The 20,217-nt window shown below is 41.0% G+C and overlaps 1 protein-coding gene and 1 pseudogene across 3 annotated transcripts in view; both read right to left on the reverse strand.

Moving 5' to 3' along the window:
- The window catches only part of NEO1 (neogenin 1), a 242,688-nt gene extending 225,971 nt beyond the window's left edge, over positions 1 to 16,717 (reverse strand). For all 3 annotated transcript variants that reach the window (XM_039237865.1, XM_039237864.1, XM_039237863.1), the window contains exon 1: positions 16,500 to 16,717. In XM_039237865.1, the coding sequence (XP_039093796.1) occupies positions 16,500 to 16,626 (127 nt within the window). In that variant the 5' untranslated portion in view covers positions 16,627 to 16,717. The remainder of the gene's footprint in view (positions 1 to 16,499) is intronic.
- On the reverse strand, positions 1,531 to 1,821 carry LOC120235503 (annotated as a pseudogene).
- Positions 16,718 to 20,217: the final 3,500 nt, after the last annotated feature.

Raw genomic sequence — 20,217 nt, forward strand, 5'->3', positions numbered from 1 at the left:
CCTACATTTCCAGGTCTCAAAAGAGCAAGACAGACACAAAGGCTGCCCCCAGAGAGCTCACCATCACAAACACCGCAGGCCAAGCTCTAGTTCTGAATAACTAGGAGCCTTCCTTTCATCTTTTAAGATTTGCACCCATACTGATTTCCACTATTGACTTATGAAGGGAATTCTGAAGTCTGTTGTTGACAAAGCCTACACTTCGCTCTCACTTTGTCTTTTGCTCCCTCTGACAATGTCAAACATTTTCATTTCCTCATCCGTTCCCCACAACATACCCTCTGCACTCCAGGTAGCTTTTTATGTGACACTTGCTACAGCCTTCTGATCCCTGTCACTGCTGTCTTTTGTTTCTTTCCTCCTCATTAGAAAAGTAGTAATTGGGGCTTCCCCGGGATGCCCTTCTTGACTTCTTATTCACTTGAATGACTAAACATTCCCTTAAATGTTGGGTCTTTAGTAAATATGATCACCAGCATTTCCAATTAGCATTTCCCAGGGCTCTCTTGTGAATTTTAGATCTTTTTAAATACTCTCTTCCTGAATGCTATTTAGAAATTTCATCCTCAATAAGACAAGAGCTTCTTGAGGGGTCCTGTTTTAAAGGCTGTATTTAAAGAGACTGATCAAGGATACATAACTCAGCAAAAGGCACTTCTCCTTCATTCTCAATTTTCACCAGTACTGGATTCTGCAAGATCACGGTTAAAACTATTTGGTGTGGGGGGCGCCTGGGTGGCTCAGTCGGTTAAGCGTCCGACTTCAGCTCAGGTCATGATCTCATGGTTCTGGGTTCGAGCCCCGCGTTGGGCTCTGTGCTGACAGCTGAGAGCCTGGAGCCTGTTTCAGATTCTGTGTCTCCCTCTCTCTGACCCTCCCCTGCTCAAGCTGTCTCTCTCTCTCTCTCTCTCTCTCAAAAATAAACAAAACATTTAAAAAAAAAACTATTTGGTGTGGGATATCAATTTTACATATAAGGGCTAGATCAAAGAAAATTCAATTTGGGGGATTTTGATATAATTTGAAAGTTAAAAAACATAAATGACAAAAAGTTAAGGTAGCTAGTATTGACGGATATGTCTGTATCCTTTATCATAAACAACATACAATTAAGAATTCAAATATTTTTAAGTCTTCAAGTCAGATGCTATCAAGCAAACTGCCATGTATGTGTCCACAATCCTTTAGACTTTTAACTCAAATAGGAGGATTCGGTAAACTTTAATTTTCTAAATGTTCTCAGAAAGAGTTATCAGAAGCATCCAGCACTTACAAAACACAGCTGGAGAACCTATTTACCCCAAATGAACTAAGCGTGTGTGTTGTGAGGCAGCAACGACAAACCATGACCTTCTGGGGAGAAGGCGGCCTCTGTGCACAGGAAGAGTGTGGAGAACAAGGAGGGAGAGTCACCCTTCATCATCGCATCAACTACTGGTGTTTTCAGAGTGTTTTAAATGCTTGATTTCACTTGCACAGCAATACTGATCTTTATTTGGAAAGGTAATCTTATGTTCCAAGTAGTGGATATTAACAGCTTCCAACACGAGCTCTAGGAGTAATTCGCAGTTCTGAACCATGCTTTAGGAAAACATTTCCCGCAGTCTATGCAGGATTGATTCCTATTCCATCATTGGTAATAATTCTACTTGTTGCTGCAGGAACTTTAAATTCTTCTGCTGCAAACTTTAAGACTACACTTTCAGGAACACTAAGTACTTTGTAAGACAGCAGCAGGGTCCGATGTCAGCGTGATCTTAAAGGAAACCTTCGACATGGTGGAACCAGTCTGGACAGAGACCTCCCGCCAATCCCGCCCAGTATCCCGCTTCCTCCGTGGTCCACAGCATGACTTTAATCAGACAGATAACGTTCCAAATCTGTATTCATCTAATAATACAGTTCTTAAGTGACACGCACAAAAAAAACAAGAAATAGAGTGTCACGGAGGAAAGATACAAAAGAACAAATGTCTCTGGAATTCCAGAAAAAAAAAAACGGAGTATAGGTAATAAAAGAATAAACTGTCGTACCCTAACAGAGACGTGTGCATTCGGAACAAAAAGACTCACTAAACAGAGAAGTCACATCGTACAGACATTTTAAGTTAAAAGAATTCAACCACATATGAGAGAAAATGTGAAATAATATACATAGCTGCCATTCAATATAAGCATGCAATCTGACATGAACTTATTCTCCAAGTTGAACTCTGCTCCAGGGTGCCTGAGTATGGGCATCTCATCACAGCACAGTTCTAGAGTTTAAAAAACAATGTTTTTGAACAATATAAATGTAAGTGTTCCTCTTTGTTCAGTACTTAACAAAGGCAATAATTTGTTCCAATACTAGACGGAAAAACTATGCCCTACGTACTGAGATATGAAGTATCAGCCTCCATACTTTTCCAAGGTATGAAAAGGAAATAAATAATATGGGGAATTTTTTAATAAATAAAGGGAAATATAATAATATGCAGTCTTCGCTTTACTTATAGACTTTAAATCTAATGTCTAACTAAAATGCAGCTCCACTGTACCCCGTTGAAAAAAAAAAACACAATTAATAAACTCCCACCTAGTCAGATCCTGGTGAAATTTCTAGATCTCAAAGTCCACACACTAAAAAAAAATCCCACAAATAGACAGATTAAGAAATTAAAGAGATCTAGTAGATATTAATACTATGTACAGCATTAAATATAGAGGGGAGGAAAAGAACTGCTCAGGGAGTTTTGAAAGAAAAAGACTATGACAGAATTTTGTATCAAGGTCAAGTTGTCATGCGCATGCAGAGGCAGATTTTAAAACTTAAGTGTGAACAAAACAGAACTAACTACCAAGTTATTACCACAATGTTATCTGATATTTCTTACCCACAAATTTTAATGACTGACAAATAAAACTAACCCTGAAGCTGCAAAATCTCAACTTAACTACAGCTACTCTGAAGAAAGTTCACTCTTCCACAGAGCTTCCACAAAATTTTTTAAAAACAAAGATTTCTTCAGAAAGTGGAAAAAATTAACTTCTCAGAACTTCATGACACACATTACCTCAAAGCTTATTTCTGTGACTTTGAATAAACTTCAGACAAATTGGTGATGCCTACAACACCTATCAGGAAATAAATGAAGTCTTAAAAAGCAGATATGTAATGAAAAGGTTAATTTTCAGGTGTTAAATTGCAATAAACATGGTCTCCAGCTTCTTTTTTAACATCACAATCTTTAAAAGATTATCTGGCCTATGACCTTCTCAGTAGATGAGAAATCACCTCTCCTCTTCATAACAAATGATAAACTTTAGAATAAAAAAAATGTGGAGTGCCCGGGTGGCTCAGTAGGTTAAGCATCCAACTTCAGCTCAGGTCATGATCTTGCAGTTCGTGGGTTGGAGCCCCGAGTTGGGCTCTGTGCTAACAACTCAGGGCCTGGAGCCTGCTAAGGATTCTGTCTCTTTCTCTCTCTCTCTCTCTCTCTCTCTCTCTCTCTCTGCCCCTCCCCCACTTATGCTGTCTCCCTCTCTCAAAAATAAACATTAAAAAATTTTTTTTTGAGAATAAAAAAATGAACCTTTCAAGAAATGGTTTACTAATCAAGAACATTTCAACTGATGTTGCGTTTCCTCTGCCTTGACTCCTGCTGCTCTTCACTTCATCCTCCTTGCCAAAAAACCTGCCCATCTAAAAATCCTTGAAAACCAAGTCAAGTCCTACTTCCTCTAAGATTTTAACCAAATACTCCAAACGAAACAAATCCTTGTCCTCCTCAATATATGCACCCTCATTTAACAATCTAATTATATTTACAGCCATCAAGTAAAAAATATAAAACAAATTATATAAGCACTATCTAATTTCCATGCATTTTTAGCTAGGATCTCCATCCAGTTTATAAAACAAAAACAACAATAACAATGGTTTACATTTAATGAGTGATCAAGATAAACTATGTTCTGTTCTGGTCTAAGCATGGACATGTATTTTACTCATTCATCTTTTACCTCAGTCAAGCAGGATAGTAAGTGAATATATACACATATATAGATACATATATATTTTTAAATTTAAAGTTGTTCAGAATGGTCTTTGTAAGCCTCCCCTCTCCTTGCCTAGCACTCTAGCACTATACCATGCATGTAGGGAAAAGAACCAATATTACTTTTGCACTATCCCACTGAGTCATACAGATGTTTGTGAGTAAGATATCCACAAGTGAAATGAACTTTATTATGTTACATACCTCTGACTCTAGGTCCTTTTCTTCTGTAGACAGGGTAGAATTTCCCTTCCTTTGGACACCCAACTATGCTCAAGTCTTTGCCCTGTTTTCTTCTTCCTTCTTCAGTGATATGATCTAGCCTCATGACTTGAAGCTCTATCCATATAATTCCTGAAGCTACATTTCTTTTTTTTAAGTTTATCTATTTTGAGAGAGGCAGAGAGAATGAACGAAGCCCAAGCAGGCTCCTCACTGTCAGCACGGAGCCCAATGTGGAGCTCAAACTCACAAACCATGAGACCATGACCTGAACTGAGGTTGGACATTTAACCGACTTGAGCCACCCCCAGTTACCCTGTGAACCTACATTTCTAGCCAGGGGTCTAGTCAGACTTCTCACCTGAGCCTAATTCTGTAATGCCTTTACAGAGACATTCTGTTGGCACCTCAGGCTCAAGGTGTCCAAAATGGAAATCATATCCTGTCCCTTGAACTTCTCTCTCCTGCTACATTCATAATCCATTTTCCACTTGAAACCACTTCAGTACCTTGAGCCAAACTAACATTCAAGTATTTGATTAACTGAACGTACTCACTCTGAACCAAAACTGCTCGTCCTGTCTTAAAAGAGGTATTGGATGGATCTGTTTTAATTCCTATTTTTCATTCAAATCAATGAATAAAATATTTAACTTATTTTCTTTCAAAATAGAACGGTTTGAGAGCTTACAAATCCGTATCAAGTGAACATGAGCAGTGGTCAGCAGAAGTCAGACAGATAAGCGACTGACTTGATTACTCAGTTCACTTCTTCATTAAGCTAACAACCGCAAGCAACCATGCGAGTTTCAACAATTATAAAATTTTAAATTGTTCCTATTCTTAATTATGTATTATTTAATTTATGTTTATAAGTGAACCTATGATTTAAGAATATAGGAATATGAGCAAAAAATCTGAATAGACAATTCTCAGAAACAAATCATTAATACAAATCTAAAAAAAGCTCAACTCTATTAACAATTTTAAGTTTATTCATTTATCTTGAGAGAGAAAGAGTGGGAGAGGCAGAGAGAAAGGGAGAGAGAGAATCCCAAGGAGGCTCTGTTCTGACAGCCCAGCACAGGACTCAATCCCAGGAACTCTGAGATCATGCCCTGAGTCAAAATCAAGAACTGGACGCTTAACCATGTAAGACACCCAGGCACCCCCATTAACCATTTTAAAATATAAAATTTACAGAGATAATACTTTTTTCAACTATCAAACTGGCAAGACTAAGATGTCTGAAAATTAGTATGTTGGCAAACATGTGGGGAAACAGGCATTCTCTCACTTGCTGCTGATAGGAGGTTAGTCAGTCTTTCAGAGAAAAATTTGGAAAACAAGTATCAAACATTTTAATACACATGCTTTTTTACCCTACAATTCCACAACTACAAACTTATTCTATAATACATTTGAACGTGGTCACAAAGACGTCTGTAGAAGTGAGTTCACTGAATATGTTCACAATAAAAAAAGGGGGAGCATCAAAATGAAACTGGTTAAATAAATTTAAAAATCTGTAAAATACCATATGGCTATGAAAACAGCTGTGATAAATTTTGTATGTACTCACATGGAAAGATGTCCTTAAAACAAGTTGGAAGACAGTGTGCACAGCACAACCCAAATTGTTAGTTTATATATGTGTTACTTATTATGTATGTATTATATACTTAAGATAATTGTACATATAAAACAGAAAGTCCATAGCTGTTAAGACTGATTATCCCTGGGGAGAAGGTTGAAGTGTATGATTTCACTTTTTATTTTAGATATTGTTAGAAGTTGTATAATGTTTTCCATTTTTTTCAAGTCAAACCAACAATTAACTTTATACCCAAAAATTAAAAACTCAAATCCAATACATATTTTAGCAACAAGGGTTAGAGATGCTGCTAGTAAAGATAAATTCCATGGCAGAGGGGTAGGGGCCAGCAGGGAAGGAACCCTGCCCTGACACCTTACCTCTCTTGCTGTCCCATTTCCTGTTCTCCCACCTCAGGAGTCAGCCTGGCCCACATTATTTTGAGATGAGAGGAGATCAGAAGTTTCTTTTTTCTTTTGTTTTCTTTGGCGGGGGAGGGGGGGTTTGAGGTGAGACTCCAGAGATTTCTAAGGGAAGATCTATCTCCCAGACAACAACTGTATCTATAGTATAAGGAGAAAAAAAAGAACAAGGGACAGGCAAAATCCACTAGCAGTGATGGAGTGGGTAAGAAACTTTCCTCAACATAGCTGGGACAATTCTTTCTGTTTAGGGGAGGTCTCTGTGTTATTTTAAATCTTATTTATAATCTTATTTTAAATCTTCCTCCTTACAAAGAACACAACTTGCTGTTAAGAGGCATTCCCAAGATAGCCTCTACCCACTTTTGATCAGCAATGGGCTTAGAAATCAGGTAGTACAATGTTAGAGCTGCATATGAATTAAAGGTAAATAGGCTCTAAACAAGGACCTTTGGGATTCTGAGAAACTTACCTACCTGGTTGCACAGACTTCGAAAATCATTTCCTTTACTCCCTAATCTTCAGTTATATTCTAGAGGTAAGGGTGCATACTGGTTGAATTCTATGTAGGTTAGGTGGGTTATTAAATAAGGGGTTATTGCCATAAGAAGTGTACCCACAATCCCCTGGATACATAAGGTAACATTACCTCAATTTAACACAATAACCCCACCTCAAACTTGGAACGCATTTAAGAATTAGCCAAAAAATCCTTAAATTTTACATAAATTTTAATGTTACATTAAAAGTTATGCTATGAATAAAAAGCTATCAGTAAAACATAATTTGTTATTCTGTCCCTAAACTTGTACATTATAATGCTATCACCTTAACTAAACCTTATATGTATAAATATAAGTGATTTTTTTTTTTATTCACCTACTCTACAGCTGAAAAACAAACATTCTGTATCCAATTTCCATGGAGTATCATGTTAAAAATTCACTCTGCTCAGGACTTATCACCAAGTTTTACTGGCTATTACTGACCAATAATAAATCCTGAAAACCAGTATAATCAATCTCAGGGTTCTTGAAGTCATGGAAGTGGCTGCATCCCCGGATGGCCTCATTATTAGTATTCTCATATATTCAAACATTCCAGCAGCCATATCACTTAGAGGAAATGAAAAATAACCCCCTCTGAGAATTCTGGTCCACTGACTTGGTAAAGCTAAGTTAGGACCACTCTGAAGCTACAGAACCAAAATTATGAGAAAAGCAGCACTACTACTTGATTTTAACAGTAATACAGTGATCAAAGAATTTGGTTTCCCACCTAAAGATGTAATGACACTTTCTCCCTGCAAACCAAGTCATCTATTATCTGAGTATGTCTTATCTCTGCTATTAGACCAAGGCTTCATAAGGAGAGAAACCACGTCCAATTTGCCTTAGTATGTCTACAGAGCATACATAATTAGCCATCAATAAAATGTTTGCAACTAGCGAAAATTACCAAAATTTTTAGTTTTGGCTACAGAAAAGCTGTCTGACTAGAAAATTTAAAAATTCTTGTTACAGGGGTGCATGAATGACTCAGTCAGTTAAGCATCTGACTCTTGGTTTCAGCTCAAGTCATGACCTTGTGGTTTTGTGGGTTTGAGCCCCACACTGGGCTCTGTGCTACTTGGGATTCTCTCTCTCTCTCCTTCCCTCCCTCCCTCCCTCCCTACCCATTTCCCACTCATGCTATCTCTGCTCTCAAAATAAACAACCTTTAAAAAATAAAAATTCTTGCTATAAAATAATTTTTAAAAGGTTATTTTCATGGTTCTTTTTTAAATTTTTTAGTGTTTATTTATTTTTGAAAGACAGAGACAGAGTACAAGTGGAGTAGGAGGGGAGAAAGAGAGGGAGACACAGAACGTGAAGCAGGCTCCAGGCTCTGAGCTGTAAGTGCAGAGCCGAATGTGGGGCTCGAATCCACGCACTGTGAGATCATGACCTGAGCTGAAGTCAGATGCTTAACAGGCTGTGCCGCCCAGGTGCCCCTTCATGTTTCCTTTTAAGAAGAAAAGCAAAAAAAAACCCATACAACTGATTTTCAGGCTTCCCAACTACTAACTCCTTTCAAGAAGAATTTAAGTACTTGGGGCGCCTGGGTGGCTTAGTCGGTTAAGTGTCCGACTTTCGCATAGGTCATGATCTCGCGGTTCGTGGGTTCGAGCCCCGCGTCGGGCTCTGTGCTGACTGCCAGCTCAGAGCCTGGAGCCTGTTTCAGAGTTTGTGTCTCCCTCTCTCTCTGACCCTCGCCTGCTCACGCTGTCTCTCTCTCCTAGAAATAAATAAAAATATTTAAAAAAAAAAAGAAAAAGAAAAAGAAGAATTTAAGTACTGATTTCCACAATGTAAAACATCCATACCTCTCTCTCCCCTTTCTTTACATAAGGAAATCCAAAGGAGGAATCAAAACCTGCTGTTTCAGTCACATCTGTAACCTGGGCAATTTACTTTGTATCACTTATAAGCCTAAGAGTAAGCATCTATTATTGCAAGTAAGCATCCAATACTGAAACTTAAAATATCTCACAATTTCTTAACACTTAAATCTTTATTTCTTGAAACCACCCATAAATCCATTTTTACACAAAATCATATACAATCCTTTATAAGCAACTTAAGAGTTCTCCAATCATATTCAACTTCATACCAGGAAAAAAAAAAAAAACATGTACAATAATTCGACCTCTAAAGAATGACAAAAGGTTAATTCTTGCATCCAAGAACATAAATGATCAGTGTTCAAGCACAAGAACTGAATAGAGGTCATTTAGATATCCACCACTCAATTTTATAGACTTCAGAGTTATAGAAACTTGGAGGTAGAAAGGACCTTTGAGATTACCTATTAATTAGGTAATTAACCCCTGCAGTTAACAGATGAAACAGAAAAGCTATAGGACCTGCATTTTAAAATAATGGACTTAAGTACCCAAAGTTCAAATCAGAGGTGAAACTGTCTTGAAAAAGTTGTACAAGTCCTAGTAATGATATTATTCTTAATGATATCATTACTCTACTATATGATATCATTACTTTACTACAACAAATGCAACCTTACTCTCATATACACACAAAAATTATCTTTTCACCAATAACACCACATGTGGGGATCCAAAATATAAAATGAAAGACCACAGGCAGGAAGATGTTCATGACAGCATTTTTTATTATAGCACAATACTAAAAACAACTACAACATCCATAACAGGAAAATAAACAATTAGCAGAGGTAACGCAGTATGATAAAGAGCATAGCTTTGGAGCTGAAAAGACATGGATTCAAATGCCAACTTCTCCACATTTGTAGAACGGGCAGATGTTAGTTACCATCTGCCTTATAAGGTAGCATAAAAAATTAAATGCATGTAAAAGAGCTTGGCAAAGTGCCTAGAGTTCAGTGAGTATTCAATAAATATCACTTTCATTGGTCACTATTAATATCATATTCATTCACTGGAATATTACACAGACATTTTCAATAATGGTTATAGGAAAATCTATACATACTGGAAAGATTTCCAACACACTGTAAAGTAAAAAAAAAAAAAAAAAAAAAAAATCAGGGCACCTGGATGCCTCAGTCAGTTAAGCATCTGACTCCTGATTTTGGCTCAGGTCATGATCTCATGGTTCGTGATATCAAGCTCTGCATCAGGCTCTGCACTGACAGCATGGCGTGAAGCGTGCTTGGGATTCTCTCTCTCCCTCTCTCTGCCCCTCCACCATTCACACGTCCGTAGTTTCTCTCTCTCAAAATAAACTTTAAAAATTAATACACTTATTTTTAAAAAATCAAGTTGGAAAGCAATAGATAGTATGATCCTGCTTATGTGTAAAAAATAAAACTACATATGCAAAAGTAAATGCAGGAGAAAAAGTACTAACAGTGGTTATTTATGGGTAAAAAAAGAATTTGTTGGTAGAAGTGATACCTTACTTCTACTTTGCTTTACCTCAAACATATATTTAAGTATTCTTAAAATAAATTTTTTAAATTGTTTTTTTACATTTATTTATTTTTGAGAGACTGGGTGAGACAGAGCACAAGCAGAGGAGGGTCAGATGGAGAAGGAGACACGGAATCTGAAGCAGGCTCCAGGCTCTGAGCAAGTGTTCAGCACAGAGCCTGGTGCGGAGCGCGAACCCACGAACCGTGTGATCATGACCTGAGCTGAAGTCAGACGCTCAGCTCAGGTCATGATCACACGGTTCGTGGGTTTGAGCCCCGCGTCTAAGCGTCTGACTTTGGCTTAGGTCATAATCACACGGTTCCTGGGTTCAAGCCCCGCGTCAGGCTCTGCACTTACAGCTTGCTCAGAGCCTGGAGCCTGCTTTAGATTCTGTGTCTCCCTCTCTTTCGGACCCTCCCCTGCTCACGCTGCCTAACTCTCTCTCTCAGGAAAAAAAAAAAAAAAAAAACCATTAAAATAAAATTATTTAAGGCTCAGTCGGTTGAGGGTCCGAAGTCAGCTCAGGTCATGATCTCAATGGTTGGTGAGTTTAAGCCCCACAGCGGCTCTACTGTCAGCACCAGCTTCAGATCTGCCCCGCCCTCTCTGCACCTCACCATTCATGCTCTCTCTCAAAAATAAATAAGCAAAAAATCTGAAAATAAATATTAATTAAATAATTAATTAAAGATAATGTAGCAACCAAAACCTGGCTCGCATACCATTTAGGGAGAACATCTATATATAAAGATGTACATATACTTAATTACAATGTAACAATGATGTGACATATTAACAGAAACTAGAAAGAATTATACCAAAATTATACCACTAAAGGACATTTGTCTCTATATCCAAAATTTTTTAATCAAAAAACTCTTGTCACTCTAAATGAATCCAAAATTTGGATTATATTTTAATTTCTTTCACTGGCTGTGTTCCATGGCAAAGTCAATGTTCTAAAATCATAAACACTAGACTTCTCCTTACCTCATGTAGCTAATCTGGTCAATCTTATCTTATCTATGTTCATTTCTTCTGTTCTCCTATTACTGATGTGATTTTACCTAGAAGCCAAAATACCTACCAATGACATGGTAAATACCTGCCAACCACACAGAAGTCACTAATAAAATACAGTGTTTGGGAAAAGACTATTAAATAGAACCTAGAACTTCCACATAGGAGATTAATGTTACCCCAATCTTTTATTAATGTAAAGAAAACTTCTAAAGAAGCCAACAATGATCAATTAAGCCAACAGAAAAAAAATCTATGCTTTCAAAAATTTAATAGAAATACAGTTTTTAAAAGTTCATAAAGACACATTAAAACCATCCCACAAAGATACAGTATTTTACAGTTTACAAGCAGTTTTACATTTCATTTTTCTGACAATCCAGTTACATAAGCAAGGTATTATTCTTGCCTGCCTAGAGCTCCCATCAGATATAAGAGGTATGGAACCATGAGTCATATCCCAAATCCTCTGCCTCATATCCTCAGTCTTTTTTCACTATCCCGTATCACATACTAATTTTCATACAGTCTGTTAAGAATAGACACATTTCTTATCTCCTTTGAACATTCCTCCTGGAAATCTACAAACTCTTTTATACTTCATCCTGTTAGGTAAGCAGGGCAGGGCATCAGTCTCTATTTACAGAAGACTCAGTAAAATCACTGATCTGTCCATAGATGACAAAAGTAATAAATGCTAAAACTGTAGCATATCAAGAGGATGACCAAACTCACAAAGGGTTAGAAAACTAAGTAATGTGAAGAGTGGCTGAAGGAATACAGGACAGTTAATTTAGAAAGGAGGAGAGGGGAACTGACATACACACAAATATTGTGATTGGACACATGAAAGGCCATCATACAGAGAAACCAGATTTGTGCTATATGGCCCTAAGGGATAGAAACAAAGGTCAATTCAACATTCATTCAACAAACATTTACTGGTCATCCCTCCTGTGCCAGATGCTTATGCTACACTAGCTATACAAAAGGTAAATAAAAGAAGTCCCAATAGTCAAGAGGTTCAGACTATTGGAGGAGACAAGAAAATAAGTAACACAAAACAAAAAGTACTCAAAAGCTATGGGAACACTGCAAATGATGACTCTAACTCTTTCTGGACAGTGGATGGTAGAGAAAAATTCTCTGAATGATGAATAGGAATTTCAGAAGTAGACAAGGTGGGAAGTGGCGTTAACAGGAAGAAAGGACACAGCATGTCCCAGGCATGGGAACATGAAGCTCTGCAGTAAATCTGAGGTGGTAGAACACCAGGTACACATTAGGGGTGCCAAGAGAACGAGGCTTTAAACTGGGGGCGGGAGAGGCCAGTGGTATAAACCACAGAGGGCCTTCCCAATCTCCAGGTCAAGGAGTTTAGACTCTAATACTCAAGCTGCGAAACACTAAGAAAAGACTCTAAGTAGGAGTGCGGCAAGCTCAGAAAAGGATGTAAGAAAACTCATTCCAGCTGGAGGAGAGATGTCTGGAGGCTAACAGTGGAGATAAAGAGATTAATTATAAAGCCACTATTGTTAGTCTTGGTGGGGATGATGATGAAAAGATTCAGATTCAAGAAAGATCTAGGAGGTAAAAATCAAACAGAAGTATTGGCTGTAGGAATGAGGGACATGGGAGGGTCCAGGGTAACTTCTAGACCTCAACTTAGGTGAACGGCAAACAGAGAAGCCCAAGAGAGGTAACACAGGAAGACAAGTCCATGCAATCATTCAAAAATGTGAGAGCCCTGGGCCAGGAAATAATGTGCTATTGTCTAGAGAAAGAGGAAAAGGAAGAAGGAGGGAAGGGGAACAAAATTGAGTTTTACCTTTTAGTCTTGTGTGACGTAAGGTGCTTGTTCAGTGAAGCTACTGAGTGGCATGTAAAAAAGAGCGGGCTTAGGAGAGTCATTAGCTTACAGGTAGCAACTGAAGACGAGTAGAATGAGATCAACTTTGATACCAAAATTTAATGAGGGAGAGAAAGAAAAACTTGAAGAACAAAGAACAGATCACAAAAGTAAGAGATGAATCAAGAGATAGGGTGATGTCAAAAAAGGCAAAAGAAAAGGGGGGAAAATCGAGAAGGGTGGGAAGGGTGAAAAGTTAAATGTACTGCATAAAGCAAAGTTTTTACCGGCAGAGGTTATTCAAAACAAGCATAGACCACCTTGTGAGGTAATGAATCACATCAAGTAAACAGTGCAGACAGACATACTGACAAGAGGCTTCTTCCCTTTAGTGAGAAATGTAGCTGCAGGACCCTCTACAGTGCACCTCTGATGTCTAGGTCAAGGGTAGCCTCACCACCATTGTGACAGTGCATCAAATACTTCTTTGCATTCTGACCAAGGAATGGAATATTTGACTACCCTAATAAAAGGTTTGTTTGTTTTTTTTTTTTTAAAGGTTTCTACATATTTCAAGTAACTCATAAGCAACCAATACTGGATTGAAACTTAACTAATTCTGCTCTTGGCATACAGAAAGTTGCTGGAGAAAGCGTGGAAATAGCTGCTCTAGTCTACTTTATATTCAAACTGATTTTAACTGAGCTGACTTCCCAACTTTCCCCATTCTTGGATCTCAGTTCTATGGAATCACCATTCCTTAACCCTCACTCTGACTAGGGAAGACTTGCACTGCACAGGCAGGCTGCTCTGCCCTGATGTCTTTCCCTAGGTCTCTACCCATCTTTTCAGAAATCTCCCCTTCCTTCCTTCCTAAAATAGTGTGCCCGATCATTTCTATCCCTCCACCGCAGCTGACCATTTTCTATCACCAGTTCCTCCCCGTCTCTGTACTCCTCAACGTCTACCGTAAACTAGAAAACCGCTCCATTTACCTTGTTGTCCCACGCTCTATAATTTTCTTCTTTTTCTACCAAATCCCCCTACCACCTACTCACTCTAATTCCCTACAAAAAGGTTTCTGAGTCTACCTCTCTACAAAAATAAAAAATTAAAACCACTGACAAATGACATGTGATTCACTGACCACTTGCTTCAGTTGCCACTTACTCAGTTTTCAATTCCCTTGATCTCTCCGCAGATCAAGACAGAACCGACCAGCTCCTCCTTACTGCAGTTATTCCTTTCACTTTTGAAATGAGGCAAGGTGGCTTGTGAAAAGCACTCTGAACCAAGAATCAGATCTGTGTACTGGGGCGCCTGGGTGGCTCAGTCAGTTAAGCATCGACTTCTGCTCAGGTCATGATCTCAGTTTGTGAGTTCGAGCCCCACATCAGGCTCTGTGCTGACAGCTCAGAGCCTGAAGCCTGCTTTGGATTCTGTGTCTCTCCCTCTCTGCCTCTCCCCTGCTTTTGCTCTTTCTCTTTCAAAAATAAATAAATAAGCATTTTAAAAAAAAAAAAAAGAATCAGATCTGTGTTCTAGTCTCCACTATACCACTAACTAGTTGTGAGCCTCCTGGCTCCGGTCCTACTCACCCTTCGGATCTCACTTCTCAGACACACTGACCCCAGAATAGGTTAGGTCCCCGAAGTATACACTTTCTCAAAACCTCTTCTTCTCCTTTCCAGTGTTTATCACAGTTACTTAATTACATAATCAGCAGTTTAATGACCAGCCTTCCCACCCACTCACCTAACTCAAAGCTCCAGGAAGATAGGACACACATTTTAAGCAATGCCTGCACCTCATCAGCACAAAATAAAAGCTCATCAGTTGAACCAATGTTGAAATAGGTATTTCAACCACTTCTATCAGGCTGCTTACTTTACTTTCATTAACCTAACAAAATTATTAGCACTTTACGTTCCAAATTACTATCAAAATTCTAAACAAACTCCACTAATTACCTAAAACATACATAATACAAACTACGTCTAAAATTAAGAGCAAGAAGGAATTTGTCTTCCAAAATGGATACAAGAATAGAAAGGCTGGATCAGTTATCTTTCAGGCCCAAAATACTTATTCTGTACTAGGTATAGGCTGAATGTGCAAGTGCAAGTTTGGCACTAAAACAGTGGTTTATACTGCTGCTTAGATAATGCCCATTGGTATTCAGGGTCAAAGCCTTTCTTTAACACTGGCAAAAGCCATGAGCTAAAATACTCTACAAAAACACCAAAAGAAAGTTTATCAGTCAAGTTACATTTGCGCTGTGATTTTAAACACTATTCACTATGAATAGGAAAAACAAAGGTTTAGCGATTAGAAGCTGCCACTGCCCGTCAGATGACTTTCAAACGCAAAAATTTCAGATCTCATAGTTGTAGATGAGAGTTCTGTCAAGTTTTGTGATATACCACTTTAGTGAAACAATTTAAACAGATTACATGCTAAATGCCCTTCAACTGCTGCGTGTGTCCCGCTTCTCAACTGCACTGTGAGGTCTACAGGCAGGCTTGGCATTTTGTCCATTCACCCCCTTAAATAAACAGGGATGCAGGTAATTTTAATCATCAATGATGTTTTAAAATAACACCTGAAAAAGGCTTTTCAAGGCAAAATATATACACTGCCACTTGGAAACATAAAGTACTTAAAATCCAATGTTTAGACAATTCCCTAGGTTAAAAGCAGTCACGAGGTTGTAAATATCCTTGTAATCCCCAGGAAAGAGGCATCTCATAACGGAAACACTAACAGATATAATCAGTTGGAGCGGTTCTGCAAGGCGCCCGCATAGTTAAGTCAACACCAGGGGTTGTAAGGGGGCAATTGTGCCCCTCTGACACCCTGTCTTCCGCAGTCTCGGGGTTACAATCCCCGCACGAGGAGTCCCTCGAGATCAGCCAGCGCTTCCCTGGGACTTCAGCTGGGAAATCCCTAGCCAGGGAATGTGGAGTTCAAGCCCCCTCCCCCTTCCTTTCCTGAAAATTAATGAATTGGCCGTGCGATTGTTTATTTAATGAGGTGTGTAGTGGCCTCTACTGGTGCTTGTGTGAGCACAAGAATGTCCCACTCTTACAAGTGGGATGAGCCTGGGGGAGGGGAGGGAGGCGAGGGGTGAACCTGCCTCCGGGTACAAAGCGCAGAACTAGACCCCGGAGACCCCGACGCGCCCCGCGGCCGCCCCTCCCCCGGCGGCGCCCCCGCCCGTCTACTTCACTCTCCGCCCCGCGCGACCCCCTTTCTCTTTGGCAACCTGAGCCGCGGCAGAGAAGTTCCCGCACGTTTCCTCCAGGATCCTAAACAAAAACACCGCAGCCGCCGGTGCGGGTGCCGGTGCTGCGCCCCCGCCCCCACCCCGTTCCTCTCGGGCCCGCGCCCCCGCTTACCTGGAGACTGCGGCGGGGAGCCGCTCCTGGCGGCCGCAGCGGGCGCCAGGCGCCCGAGCAGCAGCAGGCAGCAGAGCCAGAAGGAGGAGGTGCCGAGGAGTAGCCGGGCTCCCCGCTCCGCCGCCATCTCTGCCCCGCGAGCGGCGGCAGCGGCGGCGGCGCCAGCGCCGCGGAGCCCTCGCCTCCTTCCCTCCCGCGCGCTTCAGCCGGTCCCCCGCTGCAGGCTCGGCTCCCGCGGCCGCCGCCGCCGCTGTTCCACCCGGCCCGGCCCGGCCCGCGCGGCCCCTCTCGCGGGAGGGGAGACTCGGGGGCGCCTCCCTCCTGCAGGGGGGCGGAGAGGGGAGGAGAGCAGAGAAGGGGGAGTCAGTACATTCCGGGCCGAGGTGGGGGGGGGGGGCGGGTCGGTCTCCAGGTTCCAGGCGCCGCCACCCGCCGCCGACTCCGACTCCACACACTAGCGCGAGGGGGGCGGAGACCGCGGGCGGCGGGGGTGGGGGGCGGGGGCCCGGGACGCGCACACCCGCGCACGCGCAAGCGCGCGCCTCGCTCGTTCGCGCCCCCTCGGCTCCGCGAGCGGCCCGCCCCCGCTCCAATCCCGGCTGCCGCCTCGCGGGCCGCGGCGGCGGGCCCGCTCCCCTCCCCCCCTCCCCGGAGCCGCGGACGGTCGCGGGGCGCGCGCGCCGGGCGCTGCTGCTGGCGTCAGGGAAACCCCGGAGAAGCGGATCCTCCTCCTCCCCGCGGCTGCCAGCACGCCGCAGCCCCTCGTCCCCGCGCGCCCCCGCCGCCTTCTCCACGCCCCGGGGAGCAGTCCCCCTCTCTCACCTCCCCTGACGCCTCGGGCTGCGGAGACCTGGGGCGAGAGGCGCTCCGAGCCCAGACTTGTCCGGGAGGCCGTAGCGGGCGTGCACTCTTCCACAGCCTGGGCCCAGGGACTCTATATAGGGCCTCAGAGGAAACCGAATGGCCTCCGGGAGGAAACCTGGGTGCACAGAGGGTCGGCGCGGGGATTTATGTGCTCGCCAAAAACAATAGCGATCCCGCCCGGCTCTTGCTGGGACCTGGCGCGGCTCCGGTGGGAGGGGGCCCACCGCGCCGCCGCTGACCTCCCGCTTCCAGGCCGGGCCGCCCTCGCCGCGCGTTTCCCCGGACAGGGCCGGGGCCCGCGCCCCCACCCGCGCCGCTCGGCCCGGGTCCAGGGAAGCAGGGCGCAGACAAAGGTGTCCGGTGTCCACCCCTCCAGCCCGAGCGGGGGCCCGGGGCTAATGCTCTAGCTGTAGCAAACCTTTTACCTATACCTCTGCGGGGTACTTCGCTTTCTCGAATCTGGAAATCACGTCTTTAGTCGGTAAACGGGGAGCGAGAGGAATGTGATTTTAAGCCCTTGGTCATCGTGAGGCAGCACCAGAGTTAGGGGAAAGCAGTTTATAGTTAACACTGCTGATGGGAATACTGCGATAGAAAATTTGAGAAAATCCCTTTGTGTGGTTATAAGCTTGAAGAGTCCTGTCTTGTTAATATGGTTTGGATTTCTGTTCACTGCCCTGTATGGTCAATAACCAAAATATGTTGCTTCTCATAAGGTGGCTATTTGATTTCCACGTCTTTGCGTGCCTTCTCGTAATTATTTTCTAAAGATATTTTCTTTTATTCTGAAGTGCCAAAATAAACAACGTAAGGCTTGCGTTAACATTGGGAGGGAAGAGCTCAGACTCCTCGTAAAACCTCTTAGGTCATCAAAACGGTGGAATTAGGAGCTCTCATCCCAGTTCTTTGAAACAATTAACTCCAAAAAGAACAAACACGCTTATTGTTTTCCGCTTGGGAAACAATTTAAATATCTTTTTGTTTTGGTTAGAGTTGTTAACCAGCAAAAATATTTTCCAAATACCCCTGATTGACCTGTTAAATTGGAAATAGATTACCTCCCAATTACTTCACAAGTATTTGCTTAATTAACCTTTAATAATCTCATCATTATTCAGTTTTCTGAGATAATTAATGAAAAAACCTTTTGGAAACCATAAAATGCTTGCAAATGTTAATTTTCAGCTATCTCTTCTACGTCTGCAAATTTTTCATTAGTAAAACTATAAAATATATTATGTGACTTCTAAAATGAAGCTTACATTTATCTCTAAGTTGAAGAAATAGGAGTTGTGGCTAATAAAGTAATCAGACTGATTTTCAAGTATGACTTTCATGAACTGTCTCACTAATGTCTCAGCTCACCGTGTACATCAGGGTTAATTCAAAAAGCTTAAAGCACTTTCTGTAAACAGGGTGACTTAAATCATGTATTTCTAACTTGTGATTAAATCACAATTTTAATTAAACCCACTCTAATAAACCACTAATACATGGAGCCCCAAATAAAAAGTTACAGATTCTATATCAGTTCAAAAGGAGTTCAAGTAACCCAAGCACACATTTGAATTCAGATCCTTCACCTTGTTTCAATGTAACTGACATTGTAGATATTCCCTTTGAAAATCAGCATTCGAAGTCATTAACCTCTCTTTAGTAAGGCATCTCTGAAAGATTTTCTTAGGAATCTTATTCATCACTTTTATTCTCCCAACAAGAGTTTCAGCTAATACTTCAATCCACATTTATACTGCTAATCAACATATTTTATGTAGTCTAAACTACTAACTTATGTAGAGATATTAAACCATTTGTGAAATTAACACTTTTTTTCCATCGAAGTTAGAACATGAGGCTCGTGTTCAAGGAATAGTGCACAAAGAAAGTTTTAGAGCAAAGAAAACAGACTGGCCATTGTATGTTAGTATAAGTTATCAAAGTGTAGGCCAAAAATAACTAAACCAAATATTCCTATGAAATTTATTCTAAGTGTACTAAGTGTACTTTGATATAAAAATTAAATGAAAAATTAATAAAGCCTATGAATATAAAACTTTGTAAGAATCATATTCTCTATAGTAAAAGGATTACTTTCCAACTTTAGAGAGGCAATATATTTCAGTGTTTAATTGCTAGCAGTAATTAGATTCCGTAGCTGATTCCCTGGCTGAATACCAGTATCCAAGGTAGAGAAGAAGAAAGCTAGCCCCCTGACTAGTAGATCCTGGTATAGAACATTTCCTGTCTCAGAAAATTTTAACTAGGAGTTACCCATGTCATAAAAACAAGATTTTCTTCTACACAGGTGTTCACATTTTTACATTTGCCCTTTACATTTCACTAGGTAAGAATTTATTTCTCCCTTTCTCTTCCAAAAGCTACCTGTCCTAGGGAGCCATCTCTAAATTAAGCCTAATTAAGAAGGCTATGAGCTCATTAAGGACAAACCACCTCTACAATATTAATTTTGTGCATTACACGTTGCTTAATTAATCATATATCTTTAGTTCCACAACAATCAATTAATTCAACAAATATTATCAAAGACCATTGTTTCCCAGATACTGTGCTGGGTGCTGAGATTACAAAATTATTAGTTCAATCATTTAATATTTATAAAACACTGTGTCTCATGTTCTGCCCTGTGTTGGAGGAACGCAATGGTGAGCCAGATAGACAAGGTTCCCAGTCTAGCAGGAAAGATAAACAATTATAACAAAGAAGTGTGAAGAGTGTTATGGGAAGGAAAGATAAGGAGTGTGGGAAACATAGTAGAGCATCTAACCTGACTAAATTGTTTGTGGGGGCAGAAGGAAGGGGTGGGGGAGGGTTGGGGAATTAGGGAAGAGGCATC

Source organism: Hyaena hyaena, unplaced genomic scaffold (assembly GCF_003009895.1).
Source record: "Hyaena hyaena isolate Hyena2069 unplaced genomic scaffold, ASM300989v1 scaffold_130, whole genome shotgun sequence".
Classification (NCBI taxonomy): domain Eukaryota; kingdom Metazoa; phylum Chordata; class Mammalia; order Carnivora; family Hyaenidae; genus Hyaena; species Hyaena hyaena.